The 21563-nt window shown below is 38.3% G+C and overlaps 1 protein-coding gene across 1 annotated transcript in view; it reads right to left on the bottom strand.

The window, feature by feature from the left end:
* Window positions 1-671: 671 nt before the first annotated feature.
* Window positions 672-21563, bottom strand: part of LOC124615615 (eukaryotic translation initiation factor 3 subunit J) — a 65511-nt gene continuing 44619 nt past the window's right edge. Inside the window, exons 6-7 of the mRNA XM_047143620.1 lie at window positions 15401-15534; window positions 672-1771 (exon numbers count right to left, since the gene is read on the bottom strand). Coding sequence (XP_046999576.1) covers window positions 1715-1771; window positions 15401-15534 — 191 coding nt within the window. The 3' untranslated portion in view covers window positions 672-1714. The remainder of the gene's footprint in view (window positions 1772-15400; window positions 15535-21563) is intronic.

Consider the following 21563-nt stretch of genomic DNA (forward strand, 5'->3'; position numbering starts at 1 on the left):
AACATATGCTTTGCCATTTAGCTTATTATTAATACTAAGGTATTCAAATGTCAACATATAAAATAATCAATGTATATAATTTCATTTTCTACTTTATACATATTCATTTACCCATAAATATTTTCTTATGCTAAATAAAATATTTGTGTAATGATCTCGTAATTAGAAATGTTCCATACTTTTATTGTTTTCCAAACCATCAGCAAACTATTAATATTTTATTGATTCAATCACCACGTCTTTTACTTGTTACAGCTAGTGTGTATGATTCTAGTAGTCAGCAAATTTATACTGCAACTGCACTTAAATAACATGAGAAAAATTTTCAGGTAATTTCTGATTACTAATATTCACACTCCTCCATGGGAAACCCATCAACAGAATTCCTGACACAAAGTATTTGTCAGCAACCTATGATTTATATGTTGTGAACATATCAGCTGTAAAAAGTATAGTATTTGTATTTTCCTATTTCTTTCTGGGTGATAAATTACCTTAACACAGAGCACAGTACACAACTCAGTCGAGAGTACAAAGTAGTAAAACTTCAGAGGATGATGATTAACCATACCTGAATAAAAGTAGCTTGCTTGCAAGTCAGCTGGCACAGAATGTGGACCACTACTGTGTTTTAATGTTGTTAAACTAGTATTGGGAACAAAAGAAATATGTACACTTTGCAACCAAGTTCAGTTATTTAATAATGTTCTGTTAAACAATACCAAAATATGTTTATTGTAAACTTAACACATTCACAACTTTAGATGGCAAACAAAGATGGAAATTAACAAGTTCACCCAAGAAGGAGTGAGTGCTCTTTAAGCAATGAAATAGGCCTTTCACAATACTTTTTTTGTCTACGAGAAGTCTCAGTAACTAGCAGCTGCGAAAACATTAGAAGAAATTATAGTACAAGAGATCTTTCAATTGACGACACTTTACTAATTCAAAACTTAAGTCTAAACTTGAAAAAGCACACACTTACACAGTACATTAAAAAATGTGACACACTCGCAAGAAGTTCATTCTATTGCACAAATGCAATAATTTACAAATAATAATTCACAATATTCAACTGACAGTGTCAGGTGCTGGTGGAAGGAAGACAGTGTTAGGAGACAATGACATTTACAAAATAATGCTTTTGATGTGGCTTTGTATCAATGCCCATTATATCATTGTTAAATATTTAATAACAAAAACAATGGTATATAATTTCATACTCTTAGTAGCAACATATAGCAACTAAATGAGAGAAACCGAAGTTACCAAGGGTAAAGATGGTCACACCGTCCGATCACAATAAACAAGTGTAACGGAAGTAAAAAATTGTAATCACATTGTCCACAGTTCTTTTGGAAATAACTGATAATAAAACTTATCTTCTATTCATTTAACAATTTTTGTTTCTAAATGACTAATTACATATCACAAATAATTTCTGTATTTTCATTGCTTTCAGAGCACAGCATCTGTATTCTTAGTCATGCAAAATTGTTTATTCTGTCAAGTTTCATTCAGAGGTTAAAAAGAAAGCTCAGAAAAATGCGACTCCTGTTAGAATAATAAATATCAACATGCAGGGAATAACCTACACCCACAATATCAGTATCACCAACTGTAGAAAACACATTTGTTCATGATTCCTATTCCTTTACTGTCCCACAATTGTCAAAGTCACTTCATAGGTAATGACTTCAAAGTAACATTCACATTATATGAAATCATCATAATCGTAATCTGCATAGGCTGAATATTCATTCACAATTGTCTGAAACAAAGTGTATATACAAATTACACAATGGCCATGACAAAACAAGTTTATAAATCATTCAGAAATTGTTAAGTTCAATTCAATTATCTCTTGTGGGGAGGGAGGGGGGAAAGGAGAGAGGGGGATAGGAGAGGGAGGAGAAGGCAAGGGGGTGGGGGAGGGGAGAGGAGAGGAGAGAGGGAGTGGTAAGAGAGGGAGGGAGTGGTAAGAGGGGAGGGAGTGCTAAGAGGGGGAGGGAGGGGGGAGGGAGAGTGAGGGAGGGGGGAGAGTGAGGGAGAGGGAAGGATGGGGGGAGAGTGAGGGAGGGGGGGAGAGTGAGGGAGGGGGGGAGAGGGAAGGATGGGGGGAGAGAGAGGGAGGGGGAGAGATTAAGCTGAAAATAAGTTTATAAGCTAAGCAATTATATTAAACTGAAACCTTTGGATCGTGCAAATATTTATTCAGATCACCAGTGTGACACTTGTTCTTCACGTCTATCACAAAGTTAATAGTAGTTTGTAGGATGCACTGGCCATGTATGCACTGATGCAAAAAAATGAAGTCCCCATTACAACTAAAATAACAATTTTCTGATATTAAAGGAGAACGCTCTGAGATGATGACGCAGAAATAGATGTAGCTCTTCACATTAGAGACTATGCTGTTGTTGCAGTAGACAATGGCCAGCAATCATATACTATTAGAGGTAACTGATAGAATACTGCCAAAGTAAAAAATAAAAAAAAAAGGCTGTGACGAAGGCAGAGGTAATCCATGACTCACACCAATGAGAAAAATTCATGTTCAGAATCACAGACTGACCCCTGTCCATAAGTAGGTGAGTTAGAATTGAAGGGTGAAGAAATGCAGGGCAGCAATCTAAGGGATAGAGGATAGGATATTGTCAGGGACAGGAAAAAATTGTTTTACTTTATGGCTCATTTTGTAAGTATCACACCCTCCTTAAATGTTGTGTTGAAAACGAAAATATACTCATCAGTTACATAATATTCATAGACATAACAGATAAAATTTATTAGAAAAGAAATGATTTACATTAAACACATTAAATTTAATAAATAAAATTAAAATAGCTTTGTCACTATGTACTGTTGAATGATTTCCAAAGGAACACATTGTCATAACTTCAAACTTCTCTTCCAAGACTTTTATCGCCGATCTGTCAACACTTTGTACAGCTTGAAAACAGTTAGCCAGAGTTTGAAATTGGAAATGGAAGACTAACGGCCTTTGGCTCAAGGTTCAACTCTATAGTTTTCAAAGATCCCTTCACCTCTGCCTGAAGTATTCATCCCATTATATTTCTCAAAAGCTTGCTGGTTTAATCACCAAACACTCATGGCAATCTTTACTTTTCACGTGGAATGCAAGTAATGATTTTATCCAACAATGGCAGATTTCTCAGTATCTTTGTGCAACAAACTGTACCAAAGATAACATGGTTTGGGGAGACCTTTACCACGGTATGTCAATTAAGCTGCACAATTTTGCAGTACACAAGAATAAATATGAAAAAATCACAAAATATGGCACTGTAGCTGCACAAATATGTAAATCAACACGGTGCCTGCTCAGTTTGGTTCTATCCGCTAATCAGAGCACAGGGCATGTGGCATCATGCAAACAAGTTTATGTCGGTAACCAGAACAGTGAGACTATTTATTTCAATATTTATTCAATATTGCCATTTCATGAATGAGGTTTGTGGTGACAAGACGGTCTATTACAAAGACTGGGGGCCCATTTTAGGTTGTGATGTAATCAGGCAACATGTCAAATTGCACAACCATGATTTATTCGTTTGCACAACTGAAGTACCATACTTTAAGTTTTCCATATTTAAACTTGCATGTTACAAAATTTGTAGTTTAGCTGATGAACCACACTAAACAACTCAAAAAATAAATAAGTAAACAGAACAAATAAATACATTCCTTTGCTGTATAATAAGTTGTGCAAGTGTTGGGAATGTGACTGGAAAGGGGATCACTGGAAGTATGATATTTTCATTTGACATCACTATCACTTACCAATATTAGAAATCTGTCACCTTTACACTTACAATATTTTTACATACGAATATAGGAAACTGCCAATTTCGCATTACATCACTAAAAACCATAAATTTCTTTTTGTTATTTGCTTTATTGTTTACAAAAAATTTTCCTATCCTTAGGCATTGTTAATGACTTTTGAATGTATAACACAGTATTTTAGAAATGGGGTGTCTCAAGAATACGTACTAGTTGGAAAAGGTAACACTGAAAAGGTCAATAAAACTTGTCATCAAATAAATAACCTTTGCAATATGAAAACAGTTCATAACCTGTAGTTAAATTGCTACAATACCGAATGCTTCTTTCTTAAAAACAAGACACTCCTGTCACCAAAGCAAATGGAATAGTTCAAGATGTGATTGAACAGATTGGACTGGTGGGGTTATAAAGTGACCAAACTGCGAGGTCATCAGTCTCTCCATACAATATATATCAAGCCCTGGGAAGATTCCTCACAAAGAAAAGACAAACCTTAATGACCCTATTGTAACTGAGAATAAAATCAATAAAACCAAGACATAGAAGCACAAGTGGAAGTGAAGAAGGATCAGAGGGTGAGTTGTTCCACTTAAAAAGCAGCTGGAGGCACCCAGGACATGTTATGCAATGGAGAGACATCCTCTGTATCCAACCAGAGTTCTTCACCCCCCCCCCCCCCCCAATACAACACAAAAACTAGCAACGCGGACAAGTTGATAAAATATCAAGAATGAGAACTACAAATGAGATAGTAAACAGATGTAAAAGAATAAAACCATTAAAAAGGTGGGGAGGGAAGGGACCAAGCCGGACCACCAAGCAAGGGCAGCCCAGCTGATATGAAATACTTATCATCCAATTTTTCAAAAATCATTAGGTTAAAAAATTTGATTTTTGCACTTCTTACAGTCTGATATCTTCACTCAACAAAGAACTGACTACTTTCTGTTACTCACCACACTTACTATGCTGCTTAAAATTAAGTAAAACATTGCACAAAATTTTTAAGATTTTGCAGAGGTAAAAAGGCATTGGTAAACTTTGTTAATGATTGATTTTGGCTCATACATTGCAGTTTAAAACTGAGAACAAAGCGATTGCTCATTACATTTTGAGTTATTGGAATTTATATCCATGGACAGTTGCGCACGATGCAGCCATTTACATCCTTGGGCATCATGAATCATGTGGTCATAACAATCATAATTTCTCGTGAATGACTGAAGGTATTGAAGTGTTTTGCAAAGGACAACCCACAATGACGCATATTTGTATGATACATACTTGAAACCTCATCATTCACCAAGGTACGGAACTAACTTATCCACAGTAGTGAGAGGTCGGTGTCTGAGGACGTGTACAGATGTCCAAAGCACTGTAGGAAAACCAAATGGTGTGTATGCAGCTAAAGGGTTAAGAAAGGTAGACGATGGGACTGACAAGAAGACAATGACAGTGAATACCACAGGTGATCAGGAAACATCAGAAGACACTATGCAAAAGCTGGCAAATTTTAAAAAGCTGAGAAATATGTAACAATATGAAATAGTAGCAATGAGGGAATAATAGAAAATACGAAGAAGATGAGTCCATCCTTCAGCATGAACAGAGATATTTGAAGGGATAGGCAGAAGAAACCGCTAACTCACAAGACAGTTTTTGAGATATTGCATGTTATATGTTTGGTTAAATTCAAAGACGTGAACATAAACACAATAAAACAAAACAAATTATTTAGGAGACAGTACTTTCTAGCAAATCACACAGGAATCCTAAGTGGAGTGGTTAGAGATGGACACACATATGCAGAAGATAACTGTTCAGTAGCATGAGGACAATATCAAAAGAGATCAGATAGAAAAGACCAAGATATGTGGGACATGGGATCAGAAAGAATATCGCTGTATATGGGGAACAACCAGTGGGCAAGAGGAAAGACAAGAATGACGGTTGTTGATTTAATAGGGTGTATAAGCAGACAAGGACAAAAAATTCCCAGATTATTCCCAGATTTCCAGGTAAAAATAAATTTTCTCACATTTGAAAATACACTTTTTCTGTGTTAAGTGGCAGTATACTTTTCCTTGGAACAGTAAAAGAAAGAAATCCTTTGAATGGCTATGGTTTTATACACTGGCGTAGAATTTCTCAGCAGTATAGAAAAATGAGAAAAATGGGGGGGAGGACACGTTTTGGAAATATCTTTGATGTGTACCAACATGTACACTGCATATTTTCGTATTACGAAAGTATAAATGCGAATTCCACCAAATACCACATGTTACTTTCCAAAGCATTGAAATCGAAATTGCAATGGGCTTTTGTAAGCCAGTCACAGCTCATGTCACGTGATCTCGCCATCCAATGACAGCGGATATTCAGAGCATAGGAAACGTGATGTAGTTAGCCAACAAGAACATCGCTGTTAAGTGGTGCAAACACACAAATAGGAAAAGAGAATGGTTTAAATTAATAGACACAGTGTTGCTACAAGAAAAGCAAAGTTTTCATGTATAATATTGGTCTCTCAGATTTGTGGAGATGTAGAACCACTGGCTCACCCCACCATAATACTGCTGCCCTACAGCAGCGAGAACAACTTTATCTTTACCAGATCAGTTCTCTGTGGTACGTGCTCTATTCTACACGCATTGTGTATACGCTGCGAGAATAAAAGTATTCATAGTAAGTGACGGCAGTGCAAGTGTTTATTTATCATCATAATTACCACACCTGCTCTCCACTGCCTATAGATTAAGAAGCTCCAAGAGAAGCTAAGCTTTCACATATAATGATGATCTCTTTTGCACGTGTTACACTTTTAAGATACATCACACAAAAGTAATCTTCTGGGCTCAAAATTCTTCTAAATAGCTCTTCCTCAAAGAGTCGATTTTTAAATGAGAGTCAAACGCTCTGTGATTTAAGAAATCAGTTTCAGCAGTTGCCACAGAGTGCCAGATAACAGGCGTCACCGTTCTTGCGCAGCTACGATGACGTAGTAAGACCATATGTTCGTACGTGTAAGACAATGTGTCATAAAAGAAACAAGACATCAGAGGATACTCCAAGAGCATCATAATTTCGTGAACCATATTACAATGCGTGATTCAGCTTATAGTGCACATTTGCATGTCCAGATTCCCAATGAAGTAGGCCTCGACCTGACATTAAGCTTTTCAGTGTAAGTTTCCTTGGACTACCAGTACTGTATTATCTCAGGTGTGGTTTTTTATAATGGCATAACGCCATATGTGCTAGAACATGAAAACGTGCACATGAAATGCAGCAAACAGTTGAAACTAGTCAGTAGCATAGAATTAAACACTTCGTTTCAAATAAATCAACTGCCTCAGCAGAAAAGATTAATAAAAGCCAAATCTCTTTAGCAAACAGACAATAATAACTACATTGTTCTGCAAGGCGATTAATGCTCGACTGTCAGAAATGTGGAAACAAAATATGACATGAAACTAACAACATTCTAGCCCTTCGTAATTACGTGAATGTATTTTAATTCACTTGATAGCTCCTGGTCACAGAAATCTGTTTTGTTTTCATTTGACGTGAAGAGGAAACGGCAAAATCACTAAACGTAAGCAGGGGTCACGCGGAGACTACCCACCTCCGCAATACAACTCAGACTGCTCTGCGCATCTGCCTCACATCTACGATATTTCCGAACACCTGCCCCAAGCATTTGAGATAGAATGCCGAAAATTAAAAAAAAAATCAACTTTTCAAAAAATGTTCATATTGTAGCACATATCTTTCTGAACAGTCTGATGCATAAAACACACATGTTTGAGGAAATGTAAGACACGACATTTGGTCTTCAGTGTGCCAAAGTGCAGTACCATGCCTCCTCACACAGCATTCTTCTATTGCATGTCACTGTATTTCGCTCTGTGGAATTCAAACGTGTATATTTTGTAATGGACGTCATCAAACTAAATTCACAACAGTGGGAATTAAAATGTCCTGTGGTGTCTCTCCTGCTTCCAGTCGCCCTGCCCCTCTAAAATAAATAAATAAATACAAATAGTACGCAAGACTGGTGTGATTTCTCGATCTGATTATGTCTATTTTGTCACTGTCTGCTAGATGAAATGAAATAGTCCTGTCTAATGTTGCAGCAGTTCTAACACACACCAAATAAACAAGACTGTTTTGGCACAAATGGTCACTTTTATAGCTCGACAGAATGTTATTCTAAAAGTATCAATACCACATGCCAATTAGGCCTACTAACAGCAAAAAGCTTTATGTTAGGAAATAGTTTCACATTTCGTTTATATGCTCCAGCTTCTCAAGCATGAGACAGAAAAGTAGTAGTATGAAATTTTTGTGCAAATTTGTAATCGTCATATTCTTCCATAATTTGTGTGGTGTCCCCATTTCTTCTCCTTCCTCGTTCCAACGAACAATCTTGTCATCACTAATTCTGTAACTATTCCTGCCAGTGTTAAGACTAATTCTCTGGTTAGCTTCACTAACCCTTCTCTGGTTAGGCTTTATTATGTGTCCATACAACGTGTTTTCCGCTCATTATCTCAGAATTGAACTTAGCAGCTGCTAGCTGGGGACTTTTCAGTCAAAATTTCATTTTCTTGGATACACCGAGTAGATAATATTTAATCTTTCTTAACTCTTATTCCTGTTTGTCGTTTATTTGCACTCTGGTGGTCTAAATCTATGGATTTTCTACATCTACATTTACATCCATACTCCGCAAGCCACCCGACAGTGTGTGGCGGAGGGTACCCTGAGTACCTCTATCGGTTCTCCCTTCTATTCCAGTCTTGTATTGTTCATGGAAAGAAGGATTGTCGGTATGCTTCTGTGTGGGCTCTAATCTCTCTGATTTTATCCTCATGGTCTCTTCGCGAGATATACGTAGGAGGGAGCAATATACTGCTTGACGCTTCAGTGAAGGTATGTTCTCAAAACTTTAACAGAAGCCCGTACCGAGCTACTTAGCGTCTCTCCTGTAGTCTTCCACTGGAGTTTATCTATCATCTCCGTAATGCTTTCGCGATTACTAAATGGTCCTGTAACGAAGCGCGCTGCTCTCCGTTGGATCTTCTCTCTCTCTCTCTTCTATCAACCCTATCTGGTAAGGATCCCACACTGCTGAGCAGTATTCAAGCAGTGACCGAACAAGCGTACTGTAACCTACTTCCTTTGTTTTCGGATTGCATTTCCTTAGGATTCTTCCAATGAATCTCAGTCTGGCATCTGCTTTACCGACGATCAACTTTATACGATCATTCCATTTTAAATCACTCCTAATGCATACTCCCAGATAATTTATGGAATTAACTGCTTCCAGTTGCTGACCTGCTATTTTGTAGCTAAATGATAAGGGATCTATCTTTCTATGTATTTGCAGCACATTACACTTGCCTACATTGAGATTCAATTGCCATTCCCTGCACCATGCGTCAATTCGCTGCAGATCCTCCTGCATTTCAGTACAATTTTCCATTGTTACAACCTCTCGATACACCACAGCATCATCTGCAAAAAGCCTCAGTGAACTTCCGATGTCATCCACAAGGTCATTTGTGTAAATTGTGAATAGCAACGGTCCTACGACACTCCCCTGCGGCACACCTGAAATCACTCTTACTTCGGAAGACTTCTCTCCATTGAGAATGATATGCTGCGTTCTGTTATCTAGGAACTCTTCAATCCAATCACACAATTGGTCTGAAAGTCCATATGCTCTTACTTTGTTCATTAAACGACTGTGGGGAACTGTATCGAACGCCTTGCAGAAGTCAAGAAACACGGCATCTACCTGTGAACCCGTGTCTATGGCCCTCTGAGTCTCGTGGACGAATAGCGCGAGCTGGGTTTCACACGACCGTCTTTTTCGAAACCCATGCTGATTCCTATAGAGTAGATTTCTAGTCTCCAGAAAAGTCATCATACTCGAACATAATACGTGTTTCAAAATTCTACAACTGATCGACGTTAGGGATATAGGTCTATAGTTCTGCATATCTGTTCGACATCCCTTCTTGAAAACGGGGATGACCTGTGCCCTTTTCCAATCCTTTGGAACGCTACGCTCTTCTAGAGACCTACGGTACACCACTGCAAGAAGGGGGGCAAGTTGCTTCGCGTACTCTGTGTAAAATCGAACTGGTATCCCATCAGGTCCAGCGGCCTTTCCTCTTTTGAGGAATTTTAATTGTTTCTCTATCCCTCTGTCGTCTATTTCGATATCTACCATTTTGTCATCTGTGCGACAATCTAGAGAAGGAACTACAGTGCAGTCTTCCTCAGTGAAACAGCTTTGGAAAAAGACATTTAGTATTTCGGCCTTTAGTCTGTCATCATCTGTTTCAATACCATTTTGGTCACAGAGTGTCTGGACATTTTGTTTTGATCCACCTACCGCTTTGACATAAGACCAAAATTTCTTAGGATCTTCTGTCAAGTCAGTACATAGAACTTTACTTTCGAATTCATTGAACGCCTCTCGCATAGCCCTCCTCACACTACATTTCGCTTCGCGTAATTTTTGTTTGTCTGCAAGGCTTTGGCTATGTTTATGTTTGCTGTGAAGTTCCCTTTGCTTCCGCAGCAGTTTTCTAACTCGGTTGTTGTACCAGGTGGCTCTTTTCCATCTCTTACGATCTTGCTTGGCACATACTCATCTAATGCATATTGTACGATGGTTTTGAACTTTGTCCACTGATCGTCAACACTATCTGTACTTGAGACAAAACTTTTGTGTTGAGCCGTCAGGTACTCTGTAATCTGCTTTTTGTCACTTTTGCTAAACAGAAAAATCTTCCTACCTTTTTTAATATTTCTATTTATGGCTGAAATCATCGATGCCGTAACCACTTTATGATCGCTGATTCCCTGTTCTGCGTTAACTGTTTCAAATAGTAGGGTCTGTTTGTCACCAGAAGGTCTAATATGTTATCGCCACGAGTCTGTTCTCTGTTTAACTGCTCAAGGTAGTTTTCAGATAAAGCACTTAAAAAAGTTTCACTGGATTCTTTGACCCTGCCACCCTTTATGAACGTTTGAGTCTCCCAGTCTATATCCGGCAAATTAAAATCTCCACCCAGAGCTATAACATGGTGGGGAAATCTACTCTAAATATTTTCCAAATTATCCTTCAGGTGCTCAGCCACAACAGCTGCTGAGCCAGGGGGCCTCTAGAGACATCCAATTACCATGTCTGAGCCTGCTTTAACCGTGACCTTCACCCAAATCATTTCACATTTCGGATCTCCGTCGATTTCCTTCGATACTATTGCACTTCTTATCGCTATAAACACGCCTCCCCCTTCACTGTCCAGCCTGTCTCTATGGTATACATTCCAATCTGAGTTTAGGACTTCATTACTGTTTACGTCTGGTTTCAGCCAACTTTCTGTCCCTATTACTATATGGGCGTTGTGACCGTTTATTAATGAGAGCAGTTCTGGGACCTTTCTATAAACGCACCTGCAGTTTACTATTAGCACATTAATATTGTTATTCCCTGTTGCATTTTGCCTACCCCTACCTTGCCGCGTCTCAGGAGGCGTCTTGCCGGGCCTAGGGAGGGAATTCTCTAACCTAAAAAACCCCCATGTGCACTCCACATTGCTAGTAATTATAACAAGAGCTGACCATTCGCAAACCGCATCAATCACATAACAAACAGCGATTCGCATTCACCCGTTTGGCTTTATTCCGCTCAGCTCATATAGCTCTGTCCCCTTTTGTCTGCAAGAAATTTTATTTCTAGATGCAACTGAGATTCCTCTGGCAGAGACATCACATACACTATGCATGCATTCCAAAATCAACTTATGATTCATTCAGAAATCAACTTGGAATACGTTAAAAAATGCTAAGAAATCAACAGCGATGTGTTTCAGAATCATATGAATAATCCATAGACCAATATGCGTTAGATGCTGGACGCTTTGTGAAACAAGGCTTTTCCCCTCAAGAATATGAATTTGTCCCCCCCCCCCCCCATGCCGCCCGGAGCAGACGTCCAGGTTTGCCCCCCCCCCTCCTCCAAGGCCTCTATATCTGGGCTTGGTGCGCATGCGTGAATCTGTCAGCTTGGGCGCGCCAGTAAAATTATAATGGGTAGCATCTGGCTTCTTGTTGCTTCTGCTTATACAGCTTTAGGCCGTGTCCTACGTGAGCAACAGCACGCAACAGCTTCAGGCGACAAAACACAACCGCACGTGTAATTACGCAAGTGTCCTATGTGAGCGACATCTGTGTCACTGCCTGTCTCCCTCTGCCACTGGTAACGTTTGAATTCAAACATGTTTGAATCTTGTCGCTTCAGCAAGCACGACAGCCACGTGTCTTCTCGGCAAAGCAGTGGAGTGGACGCGATGGCAGCTATGAAATACTTAACATCCGATTTTACGAAAACTATTCGGTGAAAAAATTTTGTTCTTCCGCAACCTATAGCTTGATATCTTTAAACAATGAATTTCTGAATTTATTTTCGTTATTCATCGTAGTTGCTGTGCTGCACGAAATTGAGTATGTAGCTGGACGAAAATTTTTAAGAATTTGCAGAGGTAAAATCACATCGTGTAGACTTTCCATATTGTTCGCTTAAGGACATACATTATTGCGCATTAAATGTAACCAGTATATCTAAATTGTATTTAAATTGAGACTGGAATGATATCACTTTTCATTCTTGAGATATTGGTTGTTATATCCGCAGACAGGTCGCTTGCGGTGCGTCCGAACCTTTCCTGCACTTCAGGAATCAAGTGGTCGTAAAAATCATCGTATCTCATAAAAGGTTCAAGGTATCGAAACAATGAATTTTGGAAATGACAGCACGCAGAAAGGACTATTTTATCGTATGATTTAACACTCAATACGTTTTTGTAAACGTGTGAGCAAAACAAAAGCAAGACACTATAAATTACACCATAAGGTTTTGTCCAAATTTTCACATAGCCAAACAAAGGGAAAGAAACAGGTAAACGGGGTATGAAAGTGACCATGAGGTCTAGTTTGGCATGAAAATATTTAACTGCTTGAAAATAATCAGGGTAATTAACGAAAATATAATTAATAAGCTGAGGAAAAAACGAAATATTTCATGAAAATCTGCTGCCAAGCTATGTAAATGAAGTGTCAAAAATTTCATCTGTTCAAGACCTAGCTATTTTGTACTTAAAAAGACACATTGGTGTGGTATTTAAATGTCAAAAAGGCTTCCTTCGAACAAAGTACGTGAGGAAAGCAAACAAGGAGTCAGTAAGATCATGCTTTCTGAATAAAACTTGAAATTAAGAAATGAAAGATACCAGTCAAATATTTTATGATGTGATTTCTGTTAAAAGAAATAAGTACATCAGAGAAACATTCTACGTGCCTCTGAATGATGCTCGAAATCATGAACAGAAAATGAGGTGCACCAAACGTTTCCCTAATATTTTTTATTTATACTTTTAGACAAATCATTACACAAAACGTTTGACTTTCCTTTCAAAAAATTTTTTTAAGTTTTACTTTTACAGACTATTTAGAGTAATTGAAACACTTGGCCTTGACACTGACTGCTGTTGAATTACGTTCGCAACATCAAATATCTGTAAAATTTCATGGGTCACTGTAATTTATTATGAATTAAATGTGTGTGATATACTGGAATAGGTGGGAAGATCAAGGTTTTTGGCAAGCCCTTAAAAATATACTTATCGATGCAATGTAAACAGTATGCATAAAACTTAGTATACAGAATTGTAACTGAGTCAGTAACAATACAAGAATGTCTCGGAATCAAATCCCAGACCTTTTCCTACCGCGAAATCACGAACTGTAAACGCTACCCCTACACCACAGCTAGCTTTCATTTGCTGGTATCAATCTGTGTACTTATCTTTGCATTTAGCGTAGTTAGTCATGTAGTAGTCATTCCTCCGCATTTATTGGCTGTTAAAAGTTCTTGATCATGTAAAACAACATTCATATTTAATTTATTGGTGAGATAGTCGAATGCTCCTCTGCTCATTCACATGTATTCTAAGAATTTGTCTGGTGATCTTTGTAGTTGATGATATTTATGAAATTCTCCATGGAGGTTGCTCCCTTTGTAAATTTCATGCACACCTTTCCTTTTCGCTTTATTTTCTTAAGTAAACCTAATTCTGTAGCCTTACTCTCCAGCTGCAGTATTCTACAGTATAGGGAGGCCATTTTATAGAAACAGCTGGTTGGCTCTAAGCCGCCATCTTGTAGCACGACATGGTCGCGCGCACGCAGGACACCCAAGCTTTTCGCCCGATGCTGCTGCTTGTCGCTGGAGTGTTGTGTATCCTGAAGTTGCTCGCTGTCACTCGCTTCTGCTGTTCACATAGGACATGGCCCAGCCACACTTCAGTATCCAGAAGCAGGTGAAGGTACTACTCATACGCGACAAATGCTCATGCTCATGAGCCCGCTCACAACTGCTCAAACAAATGCGATGTAAACAGTTGTGACGTCACGCTCATCGGAGGCAATTATGAAGCACTGCACAGTCTTCCTACAGCCTTTGACATATTTTGTTGGTGGCAGACACTTGTATGAGCACTGTGTTTTGTTGTTATATGTGGCATATTTCCTTTGCAACTGAAGTTTTATTTTCGTAATTTCTCTCGTTCATGTTTTATTGCTGCAGTATTATGCTGTGGTAACGGGATACAGCAATATTCTTTGTTAGAGTAACAGTTCTTACCAGCCGAAATTACAAAAATTTAACTGAAAACTAAAACAATGGTAAATTCCTGGAATTCAAAAAAATTCCCAGGTTTTCTCCTGGATGAAAGAACCCCCGCATTTTTCCCGGATCGTATACACCCTGTTTAAGGAAGAACTGATCAGAATTGAGGATCAAGGTGGAAGGGAAGGAAAACTGGAGAAGCAAGTACACATCAACCAAGGTGTCATATATCAACGATAGATAAAGATACAGGAAAAGAACAGAGTGCCACCAGTGGAGCAGGAAAGAAGAAAGGATACAGAAGCTCTCAGAAGCAAGTTGGAAGAGGAGAATAGAAAGAATGAAGAGATTCTGGGAGGAAAAGTAGATAATGCAATCCATGAAGCGGCTATCCATGGTGCAACATAGGATGTAATGAAAGAAGCAGAATGGACTTCCATTGCCCATTTCCTAACTTGACGCACCTAATGCTCTATAGAAAACATACTTTTTTTCAATATTTCATTAGCTTTTTTTCATCTGACCTGCATTCCTGTAAATAGAGTGGAAGTTAGAACAGCTAAAATTTCACTAATTTTACTTAAATCAATCCAACAACCTGAAATTGCACATCTCTGAAAATATTAAAATTATCCAGTGACAAAAACTGCATTACTCATTTACTGGATGTATGCAATTATAAAATGAAAGAATTATGAATGTGATGATTTAATGATACAGGGATTTATATTTAACTTCAGCTGATACCATTTTCACAAAATGAAAATATTATACAGAGCAAGAGCTTCTGCATTTTTAATGCTACATTATCAAAATGTTTACAACACAAAAACACATATTGGAGCAAAAAGCTGTAAAGAATGTACAAACATATGCAAAACTTACATTGTCACCCTCAACTCTGAGTTTTGCCTTTCCTTTGCCCTTCTTTTTGGCTTTGTCACCTTTTTCTATCTTTGATTTTTCCAAGAACATGTTTTCTATAGTGTTTTTCAGTTTCTTAAGATCTGTGCTGGACACTGTTAAAAACAAAATATTAAATTCATGTGATATCCAAACAAAAGATTAAGCAATAAAGCTAAGCTCATGCCAAGATGCAATTACATACTTTGCATTATGATTTACAGTACAATTTATGCCCAACAAAATTTTAACAATAATTGACACCAGCCCAGAACCTGTTTTAGCTGAAATACTATCAATATTTCTTACACTAACAATTATCAAGTTTACTTGGAACAACTATCAGATGTAAAATTTATTTCTGGTTTCTCATGCAACTGTTCTCTCTCTCTTGTTAAGTTATGCTCCGAGGGAAATAGGCAATGAATTTTGCAACTTCAAAAATCACCCACAATTTAAAAATGCAAAGTATTAATAGGTATGGGATTCATATTTCTAACTGCAGTACGTATTTTGGCTCATTTACAGTTTGTTCTGATCCGTTATTTTGAATTACTCATAATATGTGCTATAATGCTCAGAAAGTTCCATTACAAATTTTCTAGACGTTATTTAGTCATGAGACAGATAAATAAAATTAGTAAACACAATTATACCTATCAAAATAATATCATCTAGGGGGAAAAACACCATAAGCCATAGCAACAAGTAAATTTTTAAGTACAGGAATTCACTTACAAACATGGTCAATGAATCAAAAAACGTTTAGCACTTACAGATGACTAGCAACTGTCTCTTGGAAATATCACTATCAACACTATGCCTTCGTAACCATTGAAGCATTTGTGAGGTGTCACCAAGGAGTAATAGGTTTTGAGGTGTCACCATGTCACCAAAGAGTAATAGGAATTTTCATATTTCTTAAAGAATCTATTTATTCACTAATGACAATTTTGTTCCCTTCAAAGTAATCCCCCCACGCAAACAAAATACTTGTGCCAGCACTTTTACCAATCTTGTAAGCACTTCTGCAACTCACTTTCCATCATGGTGTTCAGCTCCTTCAGTGATTCTGTTTTTATTTCATCAATGGTGGCAAAATGACATCCTTTCATAGTTCTCTTCGGCATTGGAAATAAAAAGGAGTCACAGGGGTCATGTCTGGCAAATATGAAGGCTGAGGCAACATACTGGTTTTGTTTTTTTGCCAAAAAATCATGAATAAACATTGAAGTGAGAGCATTATTGTGTTGCAATTTCCATTAGTGGCTTTGCCATAATTCTGGTCATTTTCTTTGGGTTGCTTCACACAAATGGCACATAACTTCCAGACAGTACTGACCGTACAACCAGAAGGCAGGAACTCATGATGCAATATCCCACTGTAATCTAAAAAACAGTGAGAAGAACCTTCACATGTGATCTAACTTGTCAAATTTTTTTCAGTCTTTGCTCCTCAGCCAGTTATCATTGGGACAACTGGGCCTTGGTTTCGACATCATACCCATATACCTATGTTTCGTCACCTGTTATAACCTTCTAAAGAAGTTCTGGGTGATTGTTGACTTCATTTAGCAATTTCTGAGTGATGTCCAAGCGATGCTGTTTTTGGCTGAAATTCAGTAATTTCAAAACAGTCTTGGTCACTACATGTTTCATGCCCAAAACATCCTTAAAGATTGCTTGGCATGAGTGTAAGGATATGTCCACATCACCAGCAACCCCTCTGATGACGATTCAGCAATTTTGCAGAACCACTTTCTTTATTTCACCAACATTGTCGTCAGTAGCTGATGTGCTAGAGCACCCAGGGTGGCTGTCATCTCCAATGTGCTCTGGACCCTCTTTGAAACGTTAATACCACTCGCAAACTCTTGTCTTACTCATAGTAGCCAAAAGCCACGGTCAACATTTCGAATACAGTGTTGCAGTGTATTCCACTTTGCAAGCAAAATTTAATGCAAATTCTTGGCTCCATCTTTTTCTAAAGTAGAAATTCACTGAACACTCATAAACATGTATAACCTTTTGAACTGCAAACAAACTAAATAATCAAAAGAGCTGAAACTGCAAGCATACAAGTGCACCATCATGATTTAGAAAAAAATAAATAAATAAATTTACAATCAGATGTATTAAGCCCACGAAATTAAAAAATTCCCATTACTTTTTGATCACACCTTGTGTAATATGCTTAGTTAAAACTAAAGTGGCAACAGGTGGAAACAGGAAATTTCATGCTTTCGAGACCAGTGGCTCCTTCTCCTAATAGAGGAGAGTAAAAGGAAGAGAGAGACTGGTAAGGGTTAAGATACATACAAAATACAAGTAAATAACAACCAGGCCACAGATCAAGGAAGATTTAGTGAACAGGATGAGAGGGTAAAATGGATTGTTGGTATTACAGGAAATTTGAAAACCTGAGAACTTTGAAGTGAACGGAAGGGGACTACTATCTGTACACTCCAAGAAAATACGTTGTCATTGAGGGATAGCTGTCAGTGCCCATTGGAAACATTAAGTTTGTATCGTCTGAGCTAGCCCCCATGCCAAGTATCTTCAAGGCAGCCGTGAATAGTAGTAGTCACAGATAAGTGAAGAGTAACTTCTCACTCATTTCTCTCTTTCATAAGACCCTCTATCTCATTTTCTAAGTTCTCAAGTTCTTCAGATATACGTTGATCCCAACAAATCCATATATATAACACTTATATATATTAACATTTGGTTGAAGAATCATGAAAGAAGGTTGTATACCTGGAATAAGCCTGGAGATACTGACAGGTTTCAGATAGATTATATAATGGTAAGACAGAGATTTAGGAACCAGGTTTTAAATTGTAAGACATTTCCAGGGGCAGATGTGGATTCTGACCACAATCTATTGGTTATGACCTGTAGATTAAAACTGAAGAAACTGCAAAAAGATGGGAATTTAAGGAGATGGGACCTGGATAAACTGACTAAACCAGAGGTTGTACAGAGTCTCCGGGAGAGCATAAGGGAACAATTGACAGGAATGGGGGAAAGAAATACAGTAAAAGAAGAATGGGTAGCTTTGAGGGATGAAGTAGTGAAGGCAGCAGAGGATCAAGTAGGTAAAAAGACAAGGGCTAGTAGAAATCCTTGGGTGACAGAAGAAATACTGTATTTAATTGATGAAAGGAGAAAATATAAAAATGCAGTAAATGAAGAAGGCAAAAAGGAATACAAACGTCTCAAAAATGAGACCAACAGGAAGTGCAAAATGGCTAATCAGGAATGGCTAGAGGACAAATGTAAGGATGTAGAGGCTTATCTCACTAGGGGTAAGACAGATACAGCCTACAGGAAAATTAAAGAGAGCTTCAGAGAAAGGAGAACCATTTGTATGAATATCAAAAGCTCAGATGGAAACCCAGTTCTAAGCAAAGAAGGGAAAGCAGAAAGGTGGAAGGAGTATATAGAGGGTCTATACAATGGCGATGTACTTGAGGACAATATTATGGAAATGGAAGAGGATGCAGAAGAAGATGAAATGGGAGATATAATACTGCGTGAAGAGTTCGACACAGCACTGAAAGACCTGAGTCAAAACAAGGCCCCGGGAGTAGACAACATTCCATTAGAACTACTGACAGCCTTGGGAGAGCCAGTCCTGACAAAACTCTACCATCTGGTGAGCAAGATGTATGAGACAGGTGAAATACCCTCAGACTTCAAGAAGAATATAATAATTTCAATCCCAAAGAAAGCAGGTGTTGACAAATGTGAAAATTACCGAACTATCAGTTTAATAAGTCACGGCTGCAAAATACTAACATGGATTCTTTACAGACAAATGGAAAAACTAGTAGAAGCCGACCTCGGGGAAGATCAGTTTGGATTCCGTAGAAATGTTGGAACACGTGAGGCAATACTGACCCTACAACTTATCTTAGAAGCTAGATTAAGGAAAGGCAAACCTACGTTTCTAGCATTTGTAGACTTAGAGAAAGCTTTTGACAATGTTGACTGGAATAATCTCTTTCAAATTCTGAAGGTGGCAGAGGTAAAACACAGGGAGTGAAACGCTATTTACAATTTGTACAGAAACCAGATGGCAGTTATAAGAATCGAGGGACATGAAAGGGAAACAGTGGTTGGGAAGGGAGTGAGACAGGGTTGTAGTCTCTCCCCGATGTTATTCAATCTGTATATTGAGCAAGCAGTGAAGGAAACAAAAGAAAAATTCAGAGTAGGTATTAAAATCCATGGAGAAGAAATAATAACTTTGATGTTCGCCGATGACATTGTAATTCTCTCAGAGACAGCAAAGGACTTGGAAGAGCAGTTGAATGGAATGGATAGTGTCTTGAAAGGAGGGTATAAGATGAACATCAACAAAAGCAAAACGAGGGTAATGGAATGTAGTCGAATTAAGTCAGGTGATGCTGAGGGAATTAGATTAGGAAATGAGACACTTAAAGTAGTAAAGGAGTTTTGCTATTTAGGGAGTAAAATAACTGATGATGGTCGAAGTAGAGAGGATATAAAATGTAGACTGGCAATGGCAAGGAAAGAGTTTCTGAAGAAGAGAAATTTGTTAACATCGAGTATAGATTTAAGTGTCATTCTGAAAGTATTTGTATGGAGTGTAGCCATGTATGGAAGTGAAACATGGACGATAAATAGTTTGGACAAGAAGAGAATAGAAGCTTTTGAAATGTGGTGTTACAGAAGAATGCTGAAGATTAGATGGGTAGATCACATAACTAATGAGGAAGTATTGAATAGGATTGGGGAGAAGAGAAGTTTGTGGCAGAACTTGACTAGAAGAAGGGATCGGTTGGTAGGACATGTGTTGCGGCATCAAGGGATCACCAATTTAGTATTGGAGGGCAGCGTGGAGGGTTTGACTTTGATATATTACTAATTAAAATGAAGCAGCTGAATTTCTCAAACAGCGCAATACACTGGTTCGACAGCTACCTCAAAAACAGAAGTCAACAAGTCATTTGTGGGTCGGAAAAGTCATCATGGAAAAACGTGCGCTCTGGAGTTCCCCAAGGCTCCGTCCCTGGTCCATTACTCTTCTCACTGTACATTAATGATATTTCTTCAGTGATTCACTCCTGCAACTACCATCTATATGCCGACGACATCCAACTGTACATAAGTGCAAGCCCCAAGAACATTGCTGACGCAGTAGCAAGTGTGAACGCAGATCTTTGCTCTGTTTCTCGATGGGCACAGAACCTAGGTCTGAAACTAAACCCCAAGAAATCCCAGGTCATACTTATATCTCATCCAAAGTTAATCAGTCGGTACTTTCGCGAAACAGTCCCTCAAATACTCATCAATGGTACCCAACTACCATACCAAAAAACAGTAAAAGACCTTGGAATAATCTTGGATGAACACCTAAACTGGGAAGAACAAACAGTCACAGCTTGCCGGAAATCGCTCTCCTCCCTACATGCAATTCAAAAATTTAGAAAAATATTTCCAACCCATGTTAAACAAAAATTAGTCCAAACACTAGTCTTGCCTAATCTTTACTACTGTGATGTAGTTCAACATGGCACAAATAATGAAAATTCGAGATGCCTCGAGCTAGTGATGAATGCTTGTGTTGGATACGTATGCAACATACGGTTGTATGATCATATCAGTCCTTCATACTCCCAGCTAGGTTGGATACGCCCACATAAGGCACACCATCTCCACACGATGTGCTTACTTCATCGATTTCTTAGCCACTGGTGCCCCCAATACTTATCTTCTCACATTAAACACCTATCATCATTCCACAACCGCAATACCAGATCGGATACGTCTAGCATCTTGGCTGTACCATTACATAACACAAAATCTTTCTCCGTGTCATTCTCCATCTCAGCCATACGACTATGGAACGCGCTCCCCTGTGATCTGCGTCTTATCCAAAACCACTCAACATTCAAGAGGGAACTTAAGACTTACATATTAGGGACGGTATAGCCACCATTGTTGTGCCCCCCCTCATCTTTTTCTTTCTCCTCTCCATAATAGCTTCGAATTTTACCATTCTATTTCTCTTCCTCTAACCTATCTACCTCTTCTATATCTCTTTCACCCCATTCCATCGTCTTATGTCTCTGCTTGATGAGAATAACTCACAAGCTGCAAGAATATAACGAGAAAA

This window comes from Schistocerca americana, chromosome 5 (assembly GCF_021461395.2).
Source record: "Schistocerca americana isolate TAMUIC-IGC-003095 chromosome 5, iqSchAmer2.1, whole genome shotgun sequence".
NCBI lineage: Eukaryota > Metazoa > Arthropoda > Insecta > Orthoptera > Acrididae > Schistocerca > Schistocerca americana.